This window comes from Mya arenaria, chromosome 17 (assembly GCF_026914265.1).
Source record: "Mya arenaria isolate MELC-2E11 chromosome 17, ASM2691426v1".
NCBI classification, from domain to species: Eukaryota; Metazoa; Mollusca; class Bivalvia; order Myida; family Myidae; genus Mya; species Mya arenaria.
Window position 1 is genome coordinate 34,924,721 of NC_069138.1, and position 25,645 is coordinate 34,950,365.

A 25,645-nucleotide genomic window follows, 5' to 3' on the forward strand; every position below is an offset into this window, starting at 1 on the left:
AAGTAACAACTTACCAGGCAGTGGAATAAAATATGGAAAAGTTATCTTTTGAGATGTTGACACCTCAAAACCTGACTCGAAAGTGATTTGTGAAAATAAGAGCGGGAAATATGCAAAAATGTAAGTGTCTATTAATAAAAATACATAAGTTGAAAAACCAGTTCTTGTAAACACATACCCATGAAGACAGTGGACAACACAATACATATATAACACAACTGACCACTCAGTCACACTTGAGTTCACATGTTAAATAAACCTGCTCTTTTCCTTAAGGGATTAACTTAATAAAATGTGAATATGAAACCTGGGTAACATATGGAACAATAATGACATTTCCGTTCTTCAATTAAACAGTGTCATACAAAGATTACATAATCAGTATTGCCAACACTGGTTTTCTCTATAAGACACGTCATCCAAATTAAAAACTTATTGTAGTATAAAGTGTAGGTTTGGTTACGAGAATTATCTTATTTGTATTAAAAACGACAAGCATCGTATTTCGCTAACAGGATTAAGATGCTCAGCTCACAAACTTGCAATCGAAGAAGGCCGTTTTAGAAATATAGAACAATCTGAACGTAAATGTATATTTTGTCAAATGAATGTTGTTGAAGATGAGTTTCACTTTGTGCTTGTATGTCCTTTTTACAGAGACATACGGATTGAATGCTTACCTAGATATTTTTGTCATTGGCCCACAATGCAAAAATTTAAATTGTTAATGTCAGCTAAGCAGAATAGTACACAAATTAAACTTGCTAAATATGTATATCTTTCAACTTTAAGACGAGAAAGTATCATAAACCAATAAATGTTTATTTTATATTATTTCTTTTTTTTCTTCTTATATTGCTATTATTGCTTGCTTTGAAACAATGGTTTTTTTTGGTTTTTTGTTGTTGTTGTTTTTATTCTTTTTTCTTCTTAAGTCTGATCAGTGAACTAAAACAAATAATAATTATGCTCTTACAACGATCACTTTTCATCACTAACATACCCGTTACTGTCAAAACATGCCTGACCGCATTAGCGAGGGTGGTCAATTTATAGATATTGTTCTGTAAAGGATTAAGGTACGCCAATGTTCAAGCAATTTCACGTTAATGATTACTTTTTTACGTGAATTATCAATATCCTAATAGTGTTATTAATCTGTGTATTATAATATCATGCTCTTCTCATGTATGTAAATAAATGTTACCGCCAGAAGTAAAGGCAATGAACTTGAATGTTTGTGCTAATAAACTATTGAATTGAATTGAAATAAGATCAAAAGGCTGCACAATGAAGTGTGACAAATGGGTTTAAGCTCATGATGAACATAACACTCCACAGAACTCCACTTTATAAATGAAAGCAAAACACAGTCACTGATTCTGTATCAAATTTTCTTTCCAAACAAGAATTCCAGTGAAGAACTTGGTTGCCATGGTGACACGAGGGAGCAAGGCTGCCATGTAGGCCAGTGGTCAAGCTGAGGGTCAACTGGTCATCTGAGGCCCCGTGTCGATGGTTAATGCCCGCACAATCCAGGGATCACTTTTTGAGCCCTCCCGAAACTCATCCTTCGACAGCATGTCGTCATTGTTCTGTAGAATAAAGACAGTCACATTGTCAAAACATGCGTAGGAGTATACTGTCATATGTATGTTAAAAGGCGATTTTAGGTGATCTAAGGCCACTCTGATGTGACTATTTCTCTGAAAACAAAACATGAAATCCCTGAATGTAGTCAGCATAATAAGCAAGGTATACATGCCATATCCCCCGGCGGGGGGGAAAAATCCCATGTAATTCTGACCCATCACCTGCTCCCCTGCCGGTACAAAACATTGCTCAGGTATCATCAGGCTGTCTATTGGTCAGTTTGCACATATATATGATTTCATTGGTTAACAGAAATATTTGAATATGATATTGGCCAATCAGTACATGCTTGACTATCATTAACCAAACCAAGGAGTTTTATCCAATTGGCTGCAGTTCTTTATTGTTGAAGTTAGTCTGAATTTGTCCACAACCAAAATGCAATGGCGACCAGTGGTGTTCCTACACATACTTCAGAACACACGGGCGTACAAATCAATTTTGGTTTCCCCCAAAATGGCAAGGTTTAGATGATGTAGCTCCTATCCCAATAACATATTTAGGCCAAACTTAGGTAAGGCCAATATAACTTAATTGCTAGATTTTCATCCATTATTTTCAAATTGGGACGGGGGGTGACATTATATTTTTTATTCTTTTATTTTCGTAGATGACTGTTAAACCATTCAATATGTGTACATATTCTTTAGACAAAGCATGAACCCCATTGTAACAATTATCCTTTTTTAAATGTAAATGTTCCCATCAACACCAGACAGTACTGAACCAATACACAAATACACTTTCCAGTTCAACACTTTTATTTTAGTCTACAAAATTTATGGGGTGGAGGGAAAAAGAGGCATTGAGTGGGAATGAAAATCTTGCTCTTAATTTATATTCACCTTAGACTTTTCCATATTGATGGTTTGCTTATGTGTACATGCATACAATTAAGAAACCTGCGACTTTATACTATATGGTATTGCAGTTTAATTTATGAATCCAAGACTGGATAAATGCCCTCAAGAGAAGCATATCTTATCTTACCATGTCCATTTGCTGGAAAATCTTGTTGGCCCGTTTTTCCGGCGTGTTTTCATCATTTGGTAGGTCCATCAAGTTCCCCACCATGTTATAAATAGCGTCAATGATCTCGATCATCTCTGTCCGAGTGATGAAACCGTCACTGTCAACATCATACAGACTGAAAGCCCCTGTGATCAAACAGATTTCATGCATATAAAATCAAGGAATTTATTTAAGACTTATTTATGCTGCCTGTTTTAGATTAAATCAAGGAATTTATTTAAGACTTATTTATGCTGCCTGTTTTAGAGTAAATCAAGGAATTTATTTAAGACTTATTTATGCTGCCTGTTTTAGAGTTATTCTATTTCCTTTCTTTTTCACAGATACAAAATTGTAAACGTTCAGCTGTATAATTTATCATCAATATAATGTTATATAACAAATTATCAGAAAATACTGATTATTTCATAACCGTAGTGAAATTCATTTGCTGCACAAAATCCAATTCGATGAATCCATTCTGAGATGGCAAATTTTACTGTATATAATGTGGAATTATCCTCCCTAAAATATTTTTAAGATGTTTGCATGCATACTATATAGATCTTATTCATAAACTTGAAATTTTTTGTTTCAATTTCATTTTTCCTTCTGTGCGCTTCACATTCTGGTGTTAAGTGTTTTGACACTATTTTCTCCTGCATATTACCAACCATAGTATATTATACCTAACAAAATTGTGTCCCATCTTTGTGTATGTTAAGTTGATCGGTCCGTATATCAATGTATTTTAATAAAAATTCAGTTTTTATGACGTCAGTCTGGACCTCGCCAAAAATATAATATGGACCGCTGACGTGTTTTATTGAACAGATCTAATAATATTTACTTGGGAAAAAATGTTGTTGTAAAAATTGCAAGCAGCACTCACCCATTTTATGACATCAAAGGCACTTTAAAGTTATTAAATGGTAAAAAAGTGTTCGGTATAATATAAGAAATAAAACACATCACTTTGGGCCATATGGCATTATAAGGATAATAGTCAGCCCCCGAAGATAAATGGACCTCGGCTAAAGCCTTGGTCCACATACACCTTTGGGGGCTGACCGGCCAGTCCTTATATTGTCATATGACCCTCAGTCGTGTAATATTTCTTAAATATTATCTACAGTCAAAATGGGTACTATGAAAAAGCAACCCAGTTGGGGGTGAATTCACATCCTATCTCAAATGAGACGCTTTATCATTTTGGTCCCCTGTTGCTGGGAATAAACATGTATTGTAATGAAAGTGTTCTTAATGGCATTGCCTGATACCCCTGTTACTCTAATATTCACTGAAAAACGTGGATCATGTCACCAAGAAAATCTCTCCATCCTGAATATTTAATAAAACAGTTCCATGGTTGCCAAATAGGGACCTCTTCAGGACCGAAGATAATGAAATTATGTTGTGCGTTCTTTCTATATTTAGAAAGAAATTTCCTGTATGATGTCAACGTTAATTTTCCAAACTAGAGATTATTCAATTTGGACCCCCTTGGCCATTTTCCATCAAAAACAACCTTGGATGTATGCCAATACATCAGTAGAAGTTGTGATTTCATTGGAAGAAGATTTATCTCCCTTACCTCATTAATATTTATGAATAGAAGAATTTGTCTGTTAATTTTCCAATGGTACTAGTGTAATGTAACAGGAATAAGGTACCAGGTTGCCAACGATGCATAAAATTTATGGAAACTTACAGTCAAGTTTTTCATCCAGTGTTCCCCTGGACGTTATGGACAATGCACAGATGAACTCCTTAAATGATATATGACCATCCTGAAATGAAAAAAGAATATAGACGACGATTGTTTGTTTCAGTGCAAGATAGCAATATAGTCTACTAAGTGAGCACCAAAAGATATATTTCACAAGCTATATTTCACAAGCTATATTTCACAAGCTATATTTCACAAGCTATATTTCACAAGTGATTTTGCAATCAATCTCACTTATACAAACATGATTTGCATAAAATTATAAAACCTAAAACATTCACATAGTTTTAAGTGTTTGTAGGGACTACAATCTGTATTTTATTATAGAGTTACACATCCTGTTAAACATACAATATACTAAGATTATGATACCAAAAGTTTTCAAGGACTAAAATCCTGGTCATATATCCACTGATAAAGCACTGTAAAATCCAAAATTTTCAGGGAAAATTATCAAATTAAGGCAGCCGCATGGGTATTGTTGCTATTAAGAGGGAGCTGTGGCATCCTTCCTCGCATAAGGCGGGGATATGCGACCGTACCATTTAGCCAAAAACTTTCAAAGTTGAAGAGCAAAGTAAACCTTAACATCAAAATAAACATTTCTGGATTAACAGCATTGTAGGATTACTTATAATATATAGATGCCCATGTTTAGCCATGAAAATATGTGATGGAGAAGTAGGAATTTTTATGGCACCTTCCATGTTTTGACCTTATCTTATTTTCGGAGGCATTTTGTTTGTTCTGATTATAAAACTCTAAGTTGTGTTTAAACAGTACTTTAGGAAACCTCTGTTGTAATCATTCAGCCATAAATTGTCAATAAAATACCTTGTTTGTGTCAAATATATTGAACACATAGGAAGCAAACTTTTTCGGACTTCCATGAGGAAAGAACTGCTGGTAGATCGCCTCAAACTCCTGTAAATAGAAAACACCCATGTTATGGTAATATATGAAAATTGAACACACCACTGTCACCATGGAAATTTAAATAGTTAAAAAGATTACATACACCACCATTACCAAGGAACACTTCACTTTTATCATGGCAACGACGAACATTTGTAAATAATACAAACTACTGCCAAGGAATGATTGCAGATACAATATATAACTGTTACTGAGGAAGCATCTGCACAAACAATCACATCTCCTACTATAAAACATCTGGTAATTATATTACCGTGGAAACACCTGCAAACAGAACACATCTGTTTCTATGGAAACATGTGTAAATAGAGCACATCTTTTACCACAGAAACACCTGTAAACAGAACACATCACTATCAACATGGAGTCTTCTGTAAATGAAACAAATAATTATACGACTATAGAAACACCTGTAAACAGAACACATCTGTTTCTATGCAAACATATCTAAATAGAGCACATCTTTTACCATGGAAACACCTGTTAACAGAACACATCTACTACCATGGAAACACCTTTAAATGGAGCATATATGTTACCATGGAAACACATGTAAATATAATGTATCACTAATACCATGTAAATAACAATTCACATTGAAACACAATCACATCTTTGTTGCCAGGGAAACAATTGTAAATCTCACATTTCTGTTGTTACAACCAACATCACTGCATACAATTTTACCATAACAAATTCTGAGGAATGCATTGTACTTTTTTATACTGTAACTGAAATCATTAGTAAAATGAAAACTATTTTGCATTGTGCAAAACAGTAACTCCTGATGGTGACTTTGAAATGTTTAGAAAAGTGTAAACAGAACAGAATTGATTCATATTTTAAACATGTAAAGAAAAAAATGAGAATAAGATATGGCCATGATACTTCAGATTAAAGGTACTTGCTCATGTGTTTGGACCAAAATATAGTTTTCCTGTTAATGCATCTGAAAACACTCGTTTTATCATTATTTTACTCTATGTTACTGGAATGGCAGAAAGAATATAAGTATCTATCATGTGTTTCCGGTACGGATAGAAAAACCGACCCGAGGGCACGCGCATAAACCGGTAATGAGGCTTGCCAAGTTACTGGTCACGCAGCATGCCCGAGGGTCCGATTTTTTGATCCGGACTGTAAAATCATGATGTATATTTTTCCTTGCATACCGAAAATTATGAACTTGTGGAAAAATTCACGTAGAAAATGCTCTTTTGTACATTACACCAAAAGGCCCGTGCGACGTTGTGTACTGATGTCATAAAGCGCAGTAATTTTAATTCATCGACGTCAAATAGTTCCTTTAAATATCGCGCTTTAACAATTATTTATTTTCAATTTTAATTAAAAGTATTGAAAACTTACTCATTTGAATCCGCTGTAATGAAATTGCATAATATACTTGTCATAAACCATACAATAAAAGAAATAAGAAGTGGCGCGTTGTTGCGCGTGACTCATATTACATGGGGGGTGTAAGATGAGTTTTTCCAGCACCAGTCACATGACCGGAAACACACGTCCAGTATGCAAGAAAAACTGTTACAGTATAAAGAAAGCATTTTGGTTTTAGTGGGGTGCAAACCAAAGCTTGTATTGTCAAGAAAAAAAATCAAATAAATAGCGTTGTTAACGCAACTTGTGGTTTTCAAAGATGATATTTAAGCAAATATCAACATTTGCTGAAGGGTTCAAGCTTTTTGTAACTTAGTGTTAATACTCCTAATGATTTACCACACTTTATTTCGTCATACAAAAAAAGTGCATTTTACAAAATCATGAGCGATTGTGTCTATAAATTACTACTGGGATCTTTTCAGCCATATACCCCGGTAACAAAGAATGAATCAATGCTTACACAGATTTCAATTAATATCTCCATAGAAATGTTTGCTGAAAGGCTTAACATCAATACTTCATATTATCTTATATTTCATCACGGTTTCCATGGTGACAATATATATATAATAATGTAAAGAGAATTCTGAAAATATTGCAAACAAATTTCGATTTGAACTGCTTTCAACACTAATGTAACATCCTTAATTTATAAAAACAGATAAGTCAGTGTTTCGTTTCGCCCAAAGTACCAATTTGTATTCCATCAATATCTATAAAAGGAAAATTACAATCTTGACAGTCACCTTGGATCCATGCAGACAACAAATAATCATGAAGATTGTTATATAACCTATATAACCATATTAGATAAGAAAAAATGACAGCAAAAACAAATATTAAATGTTTATATCACCCTCCTGTTTGAAAAGTCAAGAGAGTCTCATAATACCCCATGTCAAATAAACATTTGCCAAAGTATCCATACTTTTATGTTAATGGCTATACAAATACTCTTCTGAAAACTGCGAACTATAAATGAAACTGGTAAGTGATACAATCAAAACCCTCAAACAAATGTTATGTTCTTCTGATAACCTGTATTTACTTGGCCACATAATTCCATTAGGAAAATTGTTTTTCAAATTTACAAATATAATTTGAAATAATATTTTATTAATTGTGAAGCTGTAATAATATTTACAGCAAAAGATTTTTGCATCATTGGAGTTAATTATAATATAAAATGACATACATTAACATGAAATAGATTTCAATGCATTGCTTTATAAATATTTTTAGATATCAGTACCAAAATTGCAATTAAAGAGCAGATTAGTTTCATATTAATTGGACAATACAAACACAGGTAAGTGAAATTTATCTAACCTTTAATATTAATAATTTAATATTATTCTATGAATTATAAAGAATATTACCTCCCTTGATCGTTAGTGACTAGAGAGTAAATATAAAGAATAAATTTTCTAGGTTGTTTGTGACTAACTGAGTGAGGATTAAAGAATATAACCTCTTTTGATTGTATATGACTAAATGAGTGAGGATTAGGGAGTATTACCTCCCTTAATTTTTATGGAACTAAAGTTGTAAGAATGAAAGAAAATTACCGACCTTGATTAACTGTGACTAAATGAGTGAAGATTAAAGAGTATTACCTCCCTTATTTTTATGTGACTAAATGAGTGAGGATTAAAGAGTATTACCTCCCTTATTTTTATGTGACTAAATGAGTGAGGATTAAAGAGTATTACCTCCCTTATTTTTATGTGACTAAATGAGTGAGGATTAAAGAGTATAACCTCTCTTGATTGTATACGACTAAATGAAAGAGGATTAAAGAGTATAACCTCTCTTGATTGTATACGACTAAATGAGTGAGGATTAAAGAGTATAACCTCTCTTGATTGTACAGTGGAAACTCACTAAACCGGATCTCCACAAAACCGGAATCCTCGGGATACCGGACTTTTTTCAGAGTCCCGGTTTTCCTCTTCTATTTTCAATGTAAAAAAATCTCTACAAAACCGGAACCCCGGAATTCCAGATACCGGACAAAAAATCGAGAAAATTTGTTCGTTGTCAACGTAATTTTACCTCACAAAATCGGACATTTATTTGCTCAAACATGTCAAAATAATTTTGTGTATTAGGAATTCGCGAATCATGTGACACTTTCTTTTGACAGCCGGTGCGTCGTTAAATATTACACCTATGATGTTGTGTTAACTCGATAATCGATAATGATAATTGCGCTGTGGATTGACTGTCGCGTGATAATCAAACGATAATCAAACTTGTGAAAAGAAAATTGATTGAAACACTAATTTGTTTGTTGCAGAAAATAAAGAGCTAGAAACGGTTATTTAGTGATCATTTTGGAGGGTTGTTAGAGCGTTGCGTTAATTAAACTATCAAACATACTAAACAAACATTAAATTACGCGAGTTGTTTCATTTCAAGACTTGGAAAAAAGATGACTATAAAAACGCAGAAATGTTTAATTATACTTATCACTTTTGCAAGTGCTTTAATCATGTCAAAACCTCCGTCTAAACGTTGGAGAATTGAACTGTCCCTAGAGGACAAAAGCCTTTAAAGGTTAACTCAGTTAATATTTTGAGTAAACTTACTCCTTACATCAAATCCTCACTAAACCGGAGTCCTCACTAAACCGGAAATTTTGCCCAGTCCGGACCTTGTCCGGTTTAGTGAGTTTCCACTGTATATGACTAAATGAGTGAGGATTAAAGAGTATAACCTCTCTTGATTGTATACGACTAAATGAGAGAAGATTAAAGATTATAACCTCCCTTATTTTAATGTGACTAAAGGAGTTTGGATTAAAGAGTATTACCTCCCTTATTTTTATGTGACTAAAGGAGTGAGGGTTAAAGAGTATTACCTCTCTTGATTGTATATGACTAAATGAGTGAGTGAAGATTAAAGAGTTATACCTCCTTGTTTCTATGTGACTTTATGAGTGAAGATTAATGAGTTTTACCTCCTTTGATTAAATGCAACTAAAGGAGTATGGATTAAAGAATATTACCTCCCTTATTCCTATGTGATTTATGAGTGAGGATTAAAGAATATTACCTCCCTTGTTTCTATGTGACTTTATGAGTGAGGATTAAAGAGTATTACCTCCTTTGATTAAATGAGACTAAAGGAGTATGGATTAAAGAATATTACCTCCCTTATTCCTATGTGATTTATGAGTGAGGATTAAAGAGTATTACCTCCTTTGATTAAATGAGACTAAAGGAGTATGGATTAAAGAATATTACCTCCCTTATTCCTATGTGATTTATGAGTGAGGATTAAAGAATATTACCTCCCTTGTTTCTATGTGACTTTATGAGTGAGGATTAAAGAGTATTACCTCCTTTGATTAAATGAGACTAAAGGAGTGTGGATTAAAGAATATTACCTCCCTTATTTCTATGTGATTTATGAGTGAGGATTAAAGAATATTACCTCCCTTGTTTCTATGTGACTTTATGAGTGAGAATTAAAAAGTATTACCTCCTTTGATTAAATGTGACTAAAGGAGTGTGGATTAAAGAATATACCTCTCATAATTTCATGTGACTAAAGGAGTGTCAAAGAATAAAACTTTTCTTAATTATATGGGACTAAAGGACTGAATATTAAAGAATATTCCCTTTGATTTTATTCTACTTAAGAAGTAAAGATACAAACATAAGTAAGTGAGATTTAATCATTAATATTTGTAATTCTATGAAATATGACGAAAAAAGGTAAACATCTTTTAGTTTGATTGAAGACAGACACACAAGAATGTTTTCTGGGTAAACTCCTGAACTTGCCACGATTTTCCAAAAGTATAACAAGTGAAACAAGCTGAAGTATCTTGTTTTATTAAGACAAATAACTTTCTTAAACATGATTTAAGATAAGATATCGGTTCTCTGGTTTTCTTCTCTGTACCAGCATGGGTTTGATCCTGTCTAAAACAAGATTTTTTTTTATACTTAATTGTTATTTTATTCTGAATTTCGGTATCAAAGATGACTATAATTATCATATAATACATGTTTTCAAATGCATTACCTGGAAAAATATTTTTTGTTCCAAGAACCTTTAATCAAACATCAGTCTACTAAGGGCCACATACATTAGTCTACCAAGGGCCACAACTCCCCTTCATCACAGATTAGTCTACCAAGGCCCACATACATCAGTCTACCAAGGGCCACAACTCCCCTTCATCACAGATTAGTCTACCAAGGCCCACATACATCAGTCTTCCAAGGGCCACAACTCCCCTGAATCATAGATCAGTCTAAAAAGGGCCACATAAATCAGTCTACCAAGAGCTACTTCATCCATTAATCATATATCGGTCTACCAAGAGCCAAATTTATCAGTCTACCAAGGGCTACAATTCCCCTTTATTATAGTGTAGTCAACCAAGGGCCTAAACCCCCCTTAATCATAGATTATTCTACCAAGGGCCAAATACATCAGTCTACCAAGGGCCAAATACATCAGTCTACCAAGGGACACAACTCCCCTTAATCATACATTAGTCTACCAAGGGCCACAACTCCCCATTAATCATAGATCACTCTACCAAGGGCCACAACTCCCCTTAATTATAGATCAGTCTACCAAGGGCCACAACTCCCCATTAATCAAAGATCAGTCTACCAAGGGCCACATACATCAGTCTACCAAGGGCCACTACTCCCCTTAATCATAGATTAGTTAACCAAAGGCCACATAGATCAGTAATAAGAAGGCAACCCCTTTAATAAATCATAGATCAGTAGGGCTGCTCGTAAAGTGTGACATTTAATTCCGCACTAAACCACAGGCCACATAGATCAGTAAATCAAGGGTCACAACTCCAATTCATCATAGATCAGTCAATCAAGTGCCACAACTCAACTTTATCACAGATCAGTCAATCAAGGGCTATAATCCATTTTATCGTAGATCAGTCAATCAAGGGCCACAACTCTGCTTCATCATTGATCAGTCCACTGAGGACCTCAAACCACTTTATCATTATCAGTCAATCAAGGACCACAACTCCTTTTCATCAAAGATCAGTCAATGAAGGACCAGAATTCACTTCATCATAGATCAGTCAATCAAGGACCACAATCCACTTCACCTTATATCAGTCAATCAAGGACCACAACTCCACTTCATCATAGATCAGTCATTCAGTGACCACAATCCTCTTTATCATAGATCAGTCCATCAAGGACCACAACTCAATTTCTTCACAGATCAGTCAATCAAGGACCACAATCCACTTTATCATAGATCAGTAAACTAAGGACCACATAGCCCAGACAACAAAGGACTAAAACTCTACTTACAAACCAGTTGGACAAACATTGCGAGAAAACTAATGATTCAGAAATTGCATTAAAACAAGGCCAACAAACACTCTCATAAAGCAATCAACTGGTTGGTAAGAAGTCTTTGTGGTATTTTGAAGAAGCTGACAATTAATTCACATTCAAAGTAAATTCTACTTAACCACTTAAGCCCAAAGGACAAATATATCACTACAGCAAAAAAATTAATCTTATCAGTGATCACCACAACATTGAATTGATGGCATTGTCTAATTGAAATAAGGGTTTGATCTTGGAAAGTGCACAATTTCATCAAATAAAGTGCAAAGCCTTTAAACCTTTAGCAATCTTTTTGAGTTTTTATTAATGCATTAATGAATTCCTGGCCTAACTGTTTTGTCTTCATAGGGGCAGTTACGTGACTGAAAACAATTCAGGTTTTACAAGTTTTTAAAATGAGGAAGCAATAAAAGGAAATTCAATATAGTAAACAACCTTTATTAAAACTTCAAATTGACACTCAACAATCTGCCGCCTCCGAACAAGGTTTATATTAGTAATATTAAGGTAAATCAAAGTTTATTAATTGTATCTGAATACAAGGAGCAATCTTGACATTCTCCCTAACAACCCCAAATGCTATCCATTTGAGTTTGGTAATTTCCATGTATTATCAATCCACATCATTCATAACCTGATTAATAAAAGGGACACAACTCTGCAAAAATTCACAAAAGAGTTACCTGAGCCAAGATTGCACTAAACTGCACAGATCTGTTTCACAAAATGCATGTCAACATTTCATTTATCATTACCACTGTTCATGCATTCATCAAGGTTTAAAGTGCATAAAAACAACCTGAATTAGTTTAAATTGTTGAATATCTGGGCGTAAAACACAAGTTAAGCCCTTCTTGTGAGGGTTGTCAGACCAAAATGGGCTGCCGATCAATCTTTGATCCTTTGATCTGTAAATGTCAAAACACACACATACCCATACACTTAACAATTACATACCCAGTTTGATATCATTTAATTTGATACACAAAACCGAACTTGGACCAAAATCAAATTTTAAAAACAATGGGATCAACACAGATAACAATCTGAATAAATCTTTTAATCTTATCTGGCAAATTGGATTCCCCAGAGTTTAAATTCATTAAAGTAGCAATTAATAATGCATGCCGATTGTGAATTAAAGCTATATCAAGGAAAGGGTTTCATTAGAGATTTTGTTCAGAAAAACACTACTTTAAGTTCATAATTTAAACCTTACCGGAAATTAGAGAAATTACTGAAAATTGTAAGTTGCTTCAGTGTTTTCTTTATAAGTTTTGTTTATTGAATAATAATATATATATATATATATATTGAATTTTCATTTTTTGATTAAAAATATACATTATGAGTTTTTCTCTTTCAAAAAAAATGTGTGTATGGTTAAAATCAATATTGCAACATTATAAAAAGATGTGGAAAGAGCAGAAGCAGGGGTTGCAGTATAAGTCAGAGATGTGGATTCAAAATTAACATTTTTATACAACAACAATGATTTTGTTCATCATCTCTGACTGATAAAGATTGATGTTTACTTTAAACATATTTATTTTACAATGATTGTGAAACAAGTCATACAATGTTATATCACTCTCATTGGCACAAAATTACACGAGATTGCAGTCTTGTGTTGTGGGGGACACCAGAGTGCCCGGTGTAAGGCAATTTGACCAAAAACCAAACTCACATGCGCCCAAGATGGGAATCAAACCTGGGTCGCCTAGGTGAGAAGTGAGTGCGCTAACCACTGCGCTAACCGGACAATGTTTTGATGTATGACTCGGGTCATACAGCCACCTATGATTTGGGTCAAACAGCCACCTAAGATTCAGGTCAAACAGCCAGCTATGATTCAGGTCAAGCAGCCATCTATGATTCAGGTCAAACAGCCACCTATTTTTCGGGTCAAACAGCAACCTATGCTATGGGTCAAACGGCCACCTATAATTAGGGTCAAACAGCCACCTATGCTATGGGTCAAACGGCCACCTATAATTAGGGTCAAACAGCCACCTATAATATGGGTCAAACAGCCACCTTTGATATGGGTCAAACAGCAACCTATGATATGGGTCAAACAGCCACCTATAATATGGGTCAAACAGCCACCTTTGATATGGGTCAAACAGCAACCTATGATATGGGTCAAACAGCCACCTATGATATGGGTCAATTATAACATGAGAAGATACAAAGCCAGAAGCTATTTACTTCAGATTCTTTAGGAGACCCTTCATTGAGTTGGGTCCCCAAATATGCACCAACACCATTACAAAATGCTGGATCCACACCTAAAGAAAGCAGTCCTGACACTCCAGTCTTGAACAGTTCCTCAACATTCCCTTTAAATACAGAATTAAGGAGGAGAAATTTCCTTCATTTCATTTGCTTCCAATGGGGATCAAACCAGTGACCAGTCCCAGATAGTTTACAGTTGGTATACAATGCACTTCTAACCCAGGAGGTTGCATAAATGAGTCTCACCAGTAGCTCTAAATTACGTTAGCCTATATAAAATCTGACTTTTGTACGAGTCATTAATGTTTTTCATAATTATATAGGATTAGAAATAAGTAGTTGGCATACATGTATACATACTTATGAGAAAGTAACCACCCTACCCCCTTCTGTAAGGAATACTCCTTTGTACATTTGAAAGCTGCATAGGAAATAACATTGAACTATTTTAGGAGTCGCCTTACCAAATAATACCAAATATTTGTTTCTGCGACCACAAATTACTCTCTTAAGTTCTCAGAGTTCTCTTTGAAAAATGCATGAATATTGCGAACAAAAGGGGGGTGGGGTGGGACATCAACCTAAATTTTTCACTTATCTCTTATAACATTATACTGTCACCTTACAAAGCTATCTTTACTCATACAAACCAAAGGTAGATAAGTGCACATGCATTTTTGCAAGCAAGCACTTAACTTAAATCAGAAGCATATATCATCTGAACAATACATATGATAGTGTCACATAAATAAATTCTTATTTTGGCAGCTTCATCTGACGTGAATTTATCTGATACAAATTTTGAACCTGTTCCCAGGCTTAACATTAATATTGATGATATAATTGGCAAATAAATATTGAAACTTAATTAGAGCCAAAACCTTAGACCCTGCTCAAATATACCATTCTGTAATACAAATACATTAACCCGTTATGGCATTGTCTTTAATAAGATGAACAAACTTTACATGGACATAACAAGCAGGAATACAATGGAACTTTTTTACTTAGCAAAACTGTGGTAAAATGATTAGTTAATAGGTACTTAGTTTTTTTTTAATTGGGGAGACTTTCCAAGATATAAACGGAGAGGTGCAAGACCTCTTTGTGACTCTTTTTACTTTTTCTGGAAAGAGTTAAGTGAGAAGACACATATTTTAATTTGATTTGTTTCTTAAATTAAACACTGCAGCTTTTTATAAATATGGAATTTAAGTTTGTGAAAGATGAAGAGGAATGAGATTTCTTGGGGCCGTGTTACACTGCAGAAGCAGCTTAAGTTAAAAGTGTACCTTTGCCTTAAATTAAGTTTGCTCAATTGTTTGATTTCACTGGTAAATAGTGGTACGGCTATTGTACATTTTGCAATTAAGTATATGGAAAATGTCTTAAAATGTTCTTGAGATGTTTCTGTAATATGGTCCTAGAGCAGCTATATATTATTGAAAGTATTTTTTTTATGGAAACAGTTGTAATATTTTCTCTATTGATTGTTTGTGACAAACAAGTAAAGATTAATCTTAATCTGATGTGACAACAGGAGTAATAATTAAAGAAGAATATTACCTCCCTTGATTTTATGTGACTAGAGGAGAGAGGATTAAAGAACATTACCTCCCTTGAATTTATGTGATTAAATGAGTGAATATTAAAGAATATGGCCTCTCTTGATTTTAAGTCACTAAAGGAGTGAGGATAAAAGAATGTTATCTCCTTTGGTTTTTTTTATGTGACTATAGGAATAATAATTAAAGAATATAACCTCCTTTTTGTGACTAATGGAATGAATATTTAAGAAGATTATCTCCCTTGATTTAATGTGCCTAAAAGAATATTGAAGATTACAGAATACTACCTCTTTTTATGTGACAATAGGAGTGATGATAAAAGAATATTACCTCCCTTGAATTTATGTGACTAAATGAGTGAAGATGGTAGAATATTATTTCCCTTGATTTAAGATTAAGGAATATTATCTTCCTTGATTTTTCATGACTAAAGGAGTGAGGATAAAAGAATATTACCTCCCTTGATTTTCTATGACTAAAGGAGTGAAAATTCTTTTTTTATCTCCCTTGATTATATGAGACTAAACAGTGAAGATTAAAGGGAATTATCTCCCTTGATTTTGTGTGACTAAAGGAATTCAGATAAAAGAATAATATCTCCCTTATCTCCCTTGCTTTAATGAGACTTAAGGGATGAACATCACAGAATTTTACCTCCCTTAGTTTTAACACTCCTGTTATCATATATTACCCTCAATTAAGTTGCCATTTTAAAGTTTTCAACTTTTCATTTATTTTTACCTTACATTTAATTTAGCTCTTCGGCATCAGTCCAAAAATACCTTTTAGTTCAAAATATTTCTCGAGAAATGAAACTCCTTTTTTTTCAGACAGATCACCACCATTATATAAAACAACTACCATTATGGGGAAATGACACAGCTTTTAAAGTGGAAACCCCTAATGAAACCCTAAATGTTGCAGACAACTGTTGCTGACAAGATCTCCACAACTTAATGAGGACATTTTCCATCAGAGGAACGAAGCATCAAAATTCCAAAAGGAAACCATTAGTTTAATTAAGCAAAAAATTCAAGTTCATTTGGCGAGTGTGAACTTTGTTAAGTAAGTGTTTGGCAGACTGTCTAAGTGGACTTTGGATGGCGCTTACAGACAGAATACAGACGCAAACCTGCTATATGTAAATGACATAATCGCAAAATAAAATAAATGATTGAAAACATAATCCCACCTGACTGGCCGTTAACCGGACAAGGAAAGTGAAAAAAGCTGACTACAATTGCATTTCATATACATATCACTTGGTTTTATCTAAGGGATTACGAGAAAGCCCAAGCTAAACACTGCCTTAATCTGCCCTTTGAGGGGAAGTTTTGTTAAAAAAAGACTATATGATTCCAAAGCCATTTTTTTTTTTTGCTGATCAATACAACAGCATTCTAATAGAGAGTTTAAAATTAGGTAAATTTTTAAGCCTTAAACATGAATTCACCCATTAAAATAAATCATCGAGATTTTGAGTACTTAACCACCAGTGATCAAGAATACTTATTAACTATTGAACGGCTGTATTTATTGAACAGTGGTAAACTTAAACACTTCCACACTCTAGGACCTTGGCACCAGGTTAAGTCTCGACAGTTGAATCGTATAGTTGAGCGTGTAGCAGCCCCTAACCCACGACCCTGTTCTAGGGGTCACGTTAAGGGCTTGTGGTGTGTGGAGGACCCAGACTATATCTCAGGACCTACGATCTTAAAATACAACCCAGTTTCAGAGTCTGAAACGCCAGGAGAAAGTGGCACATCGACTCCCGCGCTCAACACCAGCAGCGAGAGCAGAACACCAAAACCACCGAAGACGCCAAAGAACAAATATTCGATTCCAAGAAAGTACCAGGTGATCCCTAAACCATCTCCTTGGATTATAATGGAACCCTCAAAGAAAAAGAACTTCATCTGTGATGATCCTCCAGATCCAACGTACGATCGCATGCAATCTGCAAGTCTGCCGAGGTCAGCTACTACACGCCAGTCAACAGCAAAGTCAAGGTTGACACGCCCCAGTACTGCAGGGGAGGATCGCTACACGATGAGCCCATACGCAACATCGATCAGTCCGTCGGAGCTGGAGCAGATTGTGGAACGAGTAACTAGGCCTACACATGCTAGTAAAGGAGGCGTTGATCTACGGGAAAAATATAGGTTAGCACATACATTTTATAAAACAGTTGTTTTACATGTTAGTAATTTCAACGATTAAAAATGCAGTATCATTTATTTTAAAATTAATCATTTTATTATGGTATCTTTGGGGTCTTTTAATTGTGTTTTCATGAACATTATAATTATCATACTTCAATTAATTTGAAACAAGGTATCATGGTTATTTTACTTCAGTAACATTCTTTCTTATTTAATTCTGGTATTTGCCAGTTTAATAATTTGTTTCTGAGTATTTTATTTGCTAAAATGATTATGATCCAAAAAATTGGTGATTTTTTTTCTCTCTCATTTCAAAGACAATTTGAGCCTATAAAATGCAAACTGTAAATTTCATGAATTTGTATAATGGCCCTTGCTCTTAAAAGCTATGTCTGTATTAATAAAAGAATTACAATCACAGTTTCTTCTAAACTGACATCAAAATGTAAGAGAATGACTTCATTTAACATGGATTAAGTTTCATTAAATTTGATGCTTTAATGGAGAATTTCAAATAATGTATTTTTATTCTTATTTTATTAGTTAATACATTTCTACCTCAAAGAGTTATTTACTGTTTGATGTTTGAATCTAATGATTTTTTAAATTTATAACCAAAACCCTGATCTGCAATCAAATCTTACTTTATAAAGACGTATTTCTGTACTTCAGTTCAGAAACAGTAGATTACGGAGTAATTAATTAGAATTTAAGTGCTACTTTTAACGATTGTATTTCAATTTAATTCCTATATGAAGCAATGCTAAACTGTGAAATGTTTAATTAGGACATACATTAATCAGTTAATATCCCGTTATTATAAATGGATTGATCTTTGTGCTTAAGAGTTGAAAGATCAATCCTTTATTAAAGCAGGGTTTTTAAATATAAACACTTGTAAATACCTTATAAATGAAACATTGATTTTGTAGAATGGAACAAAAAAGAACTTGATACAGACAAAAACCTTCAACGTTGATTCAATATATCTTTGTAACGACTTTATTTAATAAACGTTTCATTGAAACATTAGATAAAGTAATTTCATACCTTTGAAAACCGATACAAGGATAAAAATGTTTGAATCTTAATAGTCAGATTTTACAATATATCTATTTAATCAAATGAATAGATATCTTATTCATTCCTGACACTGCTTTATTGCTTTATGCCAATTGAAGTCACATAGATAGAAAAGATAAAAGAAATGTCACAAAACACCATTTGTACTTGCACTAGCAAATCCAGGGGGTAGCAACTTGCCCCCCCCCCCCCGCCCCTTAAATCATCAAAGTTTACTTTTTATTAGAATATAGGAGAAATAAAATTAAAAAATAATACGCCCAAAATGCACTGTTGCAGAGTAGAACTGAATAAAAATTTCTTGAGGGGTACTTCCAGACCCCCCAGCCCTTTAAAAATAAATTTACAGTTTGGGCGGAGCGGCCCAAGTCAAAATGGTTTGCCCCAGAGATATGCCCCCTCTAACATCAATTTAATGCTGGACCTGCCCCTGACTTGTATATGTATTAGTCTATTCAATAATTATTCCAAATTACAATGATGTATATATTTTGTAGTACCATATGTCTTAGCTATAAAAATTTGGGTTTTGTTGGAAAAGTCTACATTCATTTGGATCATCCTTCGTATGCAGTGTGTTTTTTTTCTTCTTTTTGTTCACAACATCATCCAGGTACATGAACATTGTACCAGTTTAGAATAACATGTACAATACCATTGCCTGCATGTGTACCTACACTTACAAGTTCACGTACATTGCCTGTATGTGTACCTACACTTACAAGTTCACGTACATGGTGACCATTGCCTGTATGTGTACCTACACTTACAAGTTCACGTACATTGCCTGTATGTGTACCTACACTTACAAGTTCACGTACATTGCCTGTATGTGTACCTACACTTACAAGTTCACGTACATGGTGACCATTGCCTGCATGTGTACCTACACTTACAAGTTCACGTACATGGCGACCATTGCCTGTATGTGTACCTACACTCACAAGTTCACGTACATGGCGACCATTGCCTGTATGTGTACCTACACTCACAAGTTCACGTACATGGCGACCATTGCCTGTATGTGTACCTACACTTACAAGTTCACGTACATGGCGACCATTGCCTGTATGTGTACCTACACTCACAAGTTCACGTACATGGCGACCATTGCCTGTATGTGCACCTACACTTACAAGTTCACGTACATGGCGACCATTGCCTGTATGTGTACCTACACTTACAAGTTCACGTACATGGCGACCATTGCCTGTATGTGTACCTACACTTACAAGTTCACGTACATGGCGACCATTGCCTGTATGTGTACCTACACTTAACAAGTTCACGTACATGGCGACCATTGCCTGTATGTGTACCTACACTCACAAGTTCACGTACATGGTGACCATTGCCTGTATGTGTACCTACACTCACAAGTTCACGTACATGGCGACCATTGCCTGTATGTGTACCTACACTTACAAGTTCACGTACATTGCCTGTATGTGTACCTACACTTACAAGTTCACGTACATGGCGACCATTGCCTGTATGTGTACCTACACTTACAAGTTCACGTACATGGCGACCATTGCCTGTATGTGTACCTACACTTACAAGTTCACGTACATGGCGACCATTGCCTGTATGTGCACCTACACTCACAAGTTCACGTACATGGCGACCATTGCCTGTATGTGTACCTACACTCACAAGTTCACGTACATGGCGACCATTGCCTGTATGTGCACCTACACTTACAAGTTCACGTACATGGCGACCATTGCCTGTATGTGCACCTACACTCACAAGTTCACGTACATGGCGACCATTGCCTGTATGTGTACCTACACTTACAAGTTCACGTACATGGCGACCATTGCCTGTATGTGTACCTACACTTACAAGTTCACGTACATGGCGACCATTGCCTGTATGTGTACCTACACTTACAAGTTCACGTACATGGCGACCATTGCCTGTATGTGTACCTACACTTACAAGTTCACGTACATGGCGACCATTGCCTGTATGTGTACCTACACTTACAAGTTCACGTACATGGCGACCATTGCCTGTATGTGTACCTACACTTACATGCACTCATATACATGTCATGTTTTACAACCCCTCTAATATCATAATGCTATTATCTATTTAAATATATTAGTCAGGATAAGAAAAAAAATACATTACCAATGTACTTTGGCGAAAAGAAAACGAAGTGAAAATGATAACAAATGATGACTAAGAAATAGAGGTTATTTAATCAAAATTTCACACAAGAAACATTATAATGTTTCAATTATGTTTCAACCTTGGCACCCAAGTCTATGAGAGCAGTGAAAATAATGTGATAAAAAGAAACAACTTTAAATGTTCCTCATGTGAAGTTCAGGCAGTAATTATCTATCCTTAACAAGAAATTGATTAAGTATAACATTCAAAACATGAACAGTTAAGGAAATGGAAAAAAAATATGAAGTACATCTTAAAGCTAAACTCTCATAGATTGACTGTTTTAACAACCTTTTTTTTAAATTTTGTCTTGGAATGAGTAATTTTTGAGTAAATATTTGGAAACCAGTGATACAAAACTGCTGACAAAAGATCAGATCGCAGACTTTTTATATTTGCATTTATTAACACTTAAAGAAAAATAAAATTCTGGCTGTGAGTTATCCAAACATTGAGATTTGTCCTCTTGTGAGTAATCGAATATGACTGAATTATAAGCATTGATACCTAAATCAGCTGATTCTGTGATAAAAACAAAATATATGGTCGAAACCACTGGCACCAGATTTTCAAACTTAATCATTTTTTAAAAAAATCAAAAAAAAATCTTATAATTCCTTACTAAAAATTATAATACCAAACATGTAAAAAAATAAATCCGGTGCCAGTGGTCGAAACTGTCAATCTGTAAGAGTGCAGCTTTAATGTGAAGTACAGCAGAATAGGACGCCTATTGATTTAAGTCTACCAGTACCTTAATCTGCCAAGAAATCTTAACTGCAGTAGTTAAAATGGGGAAAATAAAGTGGTTACTTTAACTGATCTCAAGTAAAGACTTTTAGCATGTTTGTCTTCCATACCATTTATCATGTAAATTGTGACTTGATTGAAATGATATTTCTTTTCACTTGAAATTATTCATTGTAATTTCTTTTAAGAAGAATCTGAAATCTAATATATATATGTATATATATCTTACTTAAACTTTCATTTCATTAAACGTTTTTGAATAAAAAGTAATAACCACTTGCTAGTAAAAAATAACCATGTTTTATAAACTTCTTAATGACTAAGCCAAATATATATCGGAAAAAAAAATTCAAGACACAAAAATTGTAACTGTAAGCGAGAAGAGCCCCCAGTATGGGACACTTTACTTGACTTGTGAAGATAAGCAATAATAGGTTTTTTGTCTAACCTTACATGGGGCCCTTAATATTTCAAGAAGATTATTTTTTTTCAGTGAAAAGGGTATTAGCAAAAATGTATGTTCTTTTTCTCATTTTAAATGCCCTAAATATATCTTATGGTAGGCTACGGACACAAATGTTTTTGTTTTGTTTTATATTTTATGTTGATTTTTTCAAATTTTCAGGAACAAGGATTATGTTTATGGGTCGAGGTCTTGCACACCGAACATTGAGCACATCACTAAACCGACCATCTCAAGTCGTGGCGGGAAGGACATTGCAGAGAAGTTCGAAAACAAGGATTACGTCTATGGCTCTAAATCCGTTGAGCCAAAAAAGCTTGACGACATCGTTGATCGGGTCACACGCCCAACTGTCGCTAGCTCAGGAGGGGCGGGCGCCAACAGATCGTACACTGATTTTGTGTATGGTGAACAGAAGGTTTCCAAAGAAGAAATGAAGGAAATTATAGAGCGAATGACAAAACCAACAATTTCTAGCAACGGGGCTGTCGACCTTAAGGATAAAAACTTTGTTTATCTACAACAACCTAGGAATAAAACTAACATCATTATTCCAGGACTTGAGAAAAAGTTCATAGGACGCAAGAAGATATCATCTGACGAACTCAATGAAATAATCGACCGTCTTACACAACTGACTCCAGCTTACAAGGCAAAGTTTGCAGTGAACCCAAATGTATGGCAGGACGAATCTGCACGAACAGGCCCAGCCCATCAAAGGGAGAGTATTGCTACGTAACACAAGACTTTCGGAAACTAATTTGAACTATTGCTGCGTAATACTGCACTTTTATCACATTGGACACAAATATTACCTTGAAAAATTACGAACACCATTCACAGTGATTTACTGCCATAAAAACTGTCATTTCAAACATATTGAAAGGAATACAATGAGGCTAATAAAGAAAATAGAGTGTGCTCAATACTTGGCTGTGATTGGCTTGTTTGACGGGATGAACTATAAAAAAACTTTGGAGCTGGAACATTTTTTTGATGAGACAAATAACATGAAAAGTTCAGTATCACCTCAGCTAAATTTGTACGATACAAGTGGACTGTTTTAATTAAAGTTGATGTGACAAACTTAACCGTGCAAATATTGCATTTATGCTTATCCCTTAAAACTGTCTTATTGAAATAACAGATATATAAATAGATGTATATAATGCAGTGAGAAAGTTTAAATGTTTGAGTGTGCCAGAATGCTATTTATACTTTTTTATTATTTAGATTAGTTTTACTAACATTAGGTGTTGAAACAAGATGAGTACGTGAACTTGTACTTGCAGCCACATGTACACAGGAGTGGATCCAGGATGTTTAAAGCTGCACTTTCACAGATTAACAATTTTTCCACCTTTTTATTTTTTGTCTTGGAAAGAACAAATTTTTGCGTAGGTATTTGCAAACCAATGATATAATATTGCTGACAAAAAATCAGATCGTAGATTTTCGTATTTCTGTTCGCAAATTAATGTTTAATGGTTTTAAACCGTTACTTACGGTTTAAGAAAAATGCATAAAAAATCTTTTTTTTTAACTAAATATAAAAATATGCGATCTAATTTTTTGTCAGGAGTCTTATATAACTGGTTTCCCTGGATTTTTGCAAAAATTGGCTCGTTCCAAGACAAAAAATAAAAAAGTTGTCAAAAAGTTCAATCTGTGAAAGTGCAGCTTTAAAGTGCAGTAGAGTTGAAAAGTTGTTTGTGAAACTTCAATTTAAACTTGAACTCGTATACTCCCTCATACTTGTATAAATTATTTTCCTCCTGCTTCCTTATATGCCACTCTTAACCTTTACAATGAACATATACCCCGAGGACGTATTGCACAAAAAGTAGTCAAAAAAAAGTAGTCCACATGTACCCCTACAAGTCATGTTTAGCATCCTCTCTATTTATAAGTGAATGCTTATTAAACTTTCTCTCTTTTGTTACTTTAGATGTAGTAATGATCTTTGTGATTTTTATTGTTAGAATTTACTATTTAATTGCCACTTATTATATCAGGAACATTTCAAAATGGTTAAACTAGTCCAACCATTTTAACATTTTATTTTTTCATGTTTTGCGGTGGTCATTGTTTTATTTATGAGCAAATATAGGAATAAATAAATTTCCCACAAAATTTCATGTATATTTACAGCTAGCTAGATACATAGCACATTTTCAATGAGTGTCAATTTTATCAAAATGACAAATGCAAAGTTAATTAAGGAAATAATGGATATTATACAGGTCTGTAGAAAATTTCAGTACATATATTCATTCATAATACGGTATATACTATGCTGGAAAACTGGTGTATTATAATGAAATAAAAGTTTATCTTTCATAGACAAAAAAAGTAAGAAAATCGAGTTAATACTTTAAAAATGAATTGTTTATGTTTATGAAAAGACAATTTAAAATCAATTTGGTAAACTACAAAACTTTCCTTCACACTTACAATCTTATCATGCTTCTAATCTTTCCAGTGCATTTAACAAACTTGACAAGCATTTGACTGTAATATGAACATACTTAATAAAGAAAAGACAAAAGTTCAAGTTTATATATAAAGGTATTAAAACAATAACTCATTGTGTTTATTTCTTATTTTTTCTGAAACCAATTGAAACCAAACTGTTTGATAGTGGTGTCACTAGCCATGCCTGTTAACAATTGGAGCACTGTGAGCCATCAGTATGCCAATTAATGCTCCTGTTTTCTTAGTTGTCAAGAGGCTTAACTCTAAACCTATTATATCCAGAATGATGAAACTTGTCACATAATTATGTGCACATTGTCATATCAAACACTTGGACCAAGTTTCATGTAGATATCTTTAACAAAATTAATGACATTTCAGTTTTTGTACAATGCCTTAAATAGCGACAGTATTAAATAAAGCAGTGACAACACTAAAACATTACCTCGACTTTTGTCTTTGACACACGAATAAGCCAGCTAACTATTGATATTTAGCACTCAATAATAGAAAGTGTAGATGAGTTGAAAACATTGTAGTTCAATATCTATTTTCTCTACTTAACTTGGCATGTGGTGAATGAAACACGACAGGAAAAATAAAATGGCATAAGACTCCTATAAATGTCTGCAAAT

General features: G+C 34.1%; 2 protein-coding genes across 4 annotated transcripts in view; one reads left to right on the forward strand and one right to left on the reverse strand.

The window, feature by feature from the left end:
- Positions 1–337: 337 nt before the first annotated feature.
- LOC128222966 (neuronal calcium sensor 1-like) overlaps positions 338–25,645 on the reverse strand; it is a 46,162-nt gene continuing 20,854 nt past the window's right edge. The window contains exons 4-7 of the mRNA XM_052932161.1: positions 5,228–5,317; positions 4,376–4,454; positions 2,644–2,810; positions 338–1,595 (exon numbers count right to left, since the gene is read on the reverse strand). Of these exons, the coding sequence (XP_052788121.1) occupies positions 1,488–1,595; positions 2,644–2,810; positions 4,376–4,454; positions 5,228–5,317 (444 nt within the window). The 3' untranslated portion in view covers positions 338–1,487. The remainder of the gene's footprint in view (positions 1,596–2,643; positions 2,811–4,375; positions 4,455–5,227; positions 5,318–25,645) is intronic.
- LOC128222965 (uncharacterized) lies at positions 8,020–25,333 on the forward strand. 3 transcript variants are annotated; one of them, XM_052932160.1, is made up of 3 exons: positions 8,020–8,039; positions 16,724–18,058; positions 22,698–25,333. In XM_052932160.1, the coding sequence occupies exons 2-3, from the start codon at positions 17,337–17,339 to the stop codon at positions 23,272–23,274; spliced, it is 1,299 nt and encodes a 432-aa protein (XP_052788120.1). In that variant the 5' UTR covers positions 8,020–8,039; positions 16,724–17,336; the 3' UTR covers positions 23,275–25,333. The 3 variants fall into 3 exon arrangements, with proteins under 3 accessions (XP_052788120.1, XP_052788118.1, XP_052788117.1); XM_052932158.1 differs by lacking the exon at positions 8,020–8,039 and adding an exon at positions 13,209–13,333; XM_052932157.1 differs by lacking the exon at positions 8,020–8,039 and adding an exon at positions 15,308–15,366.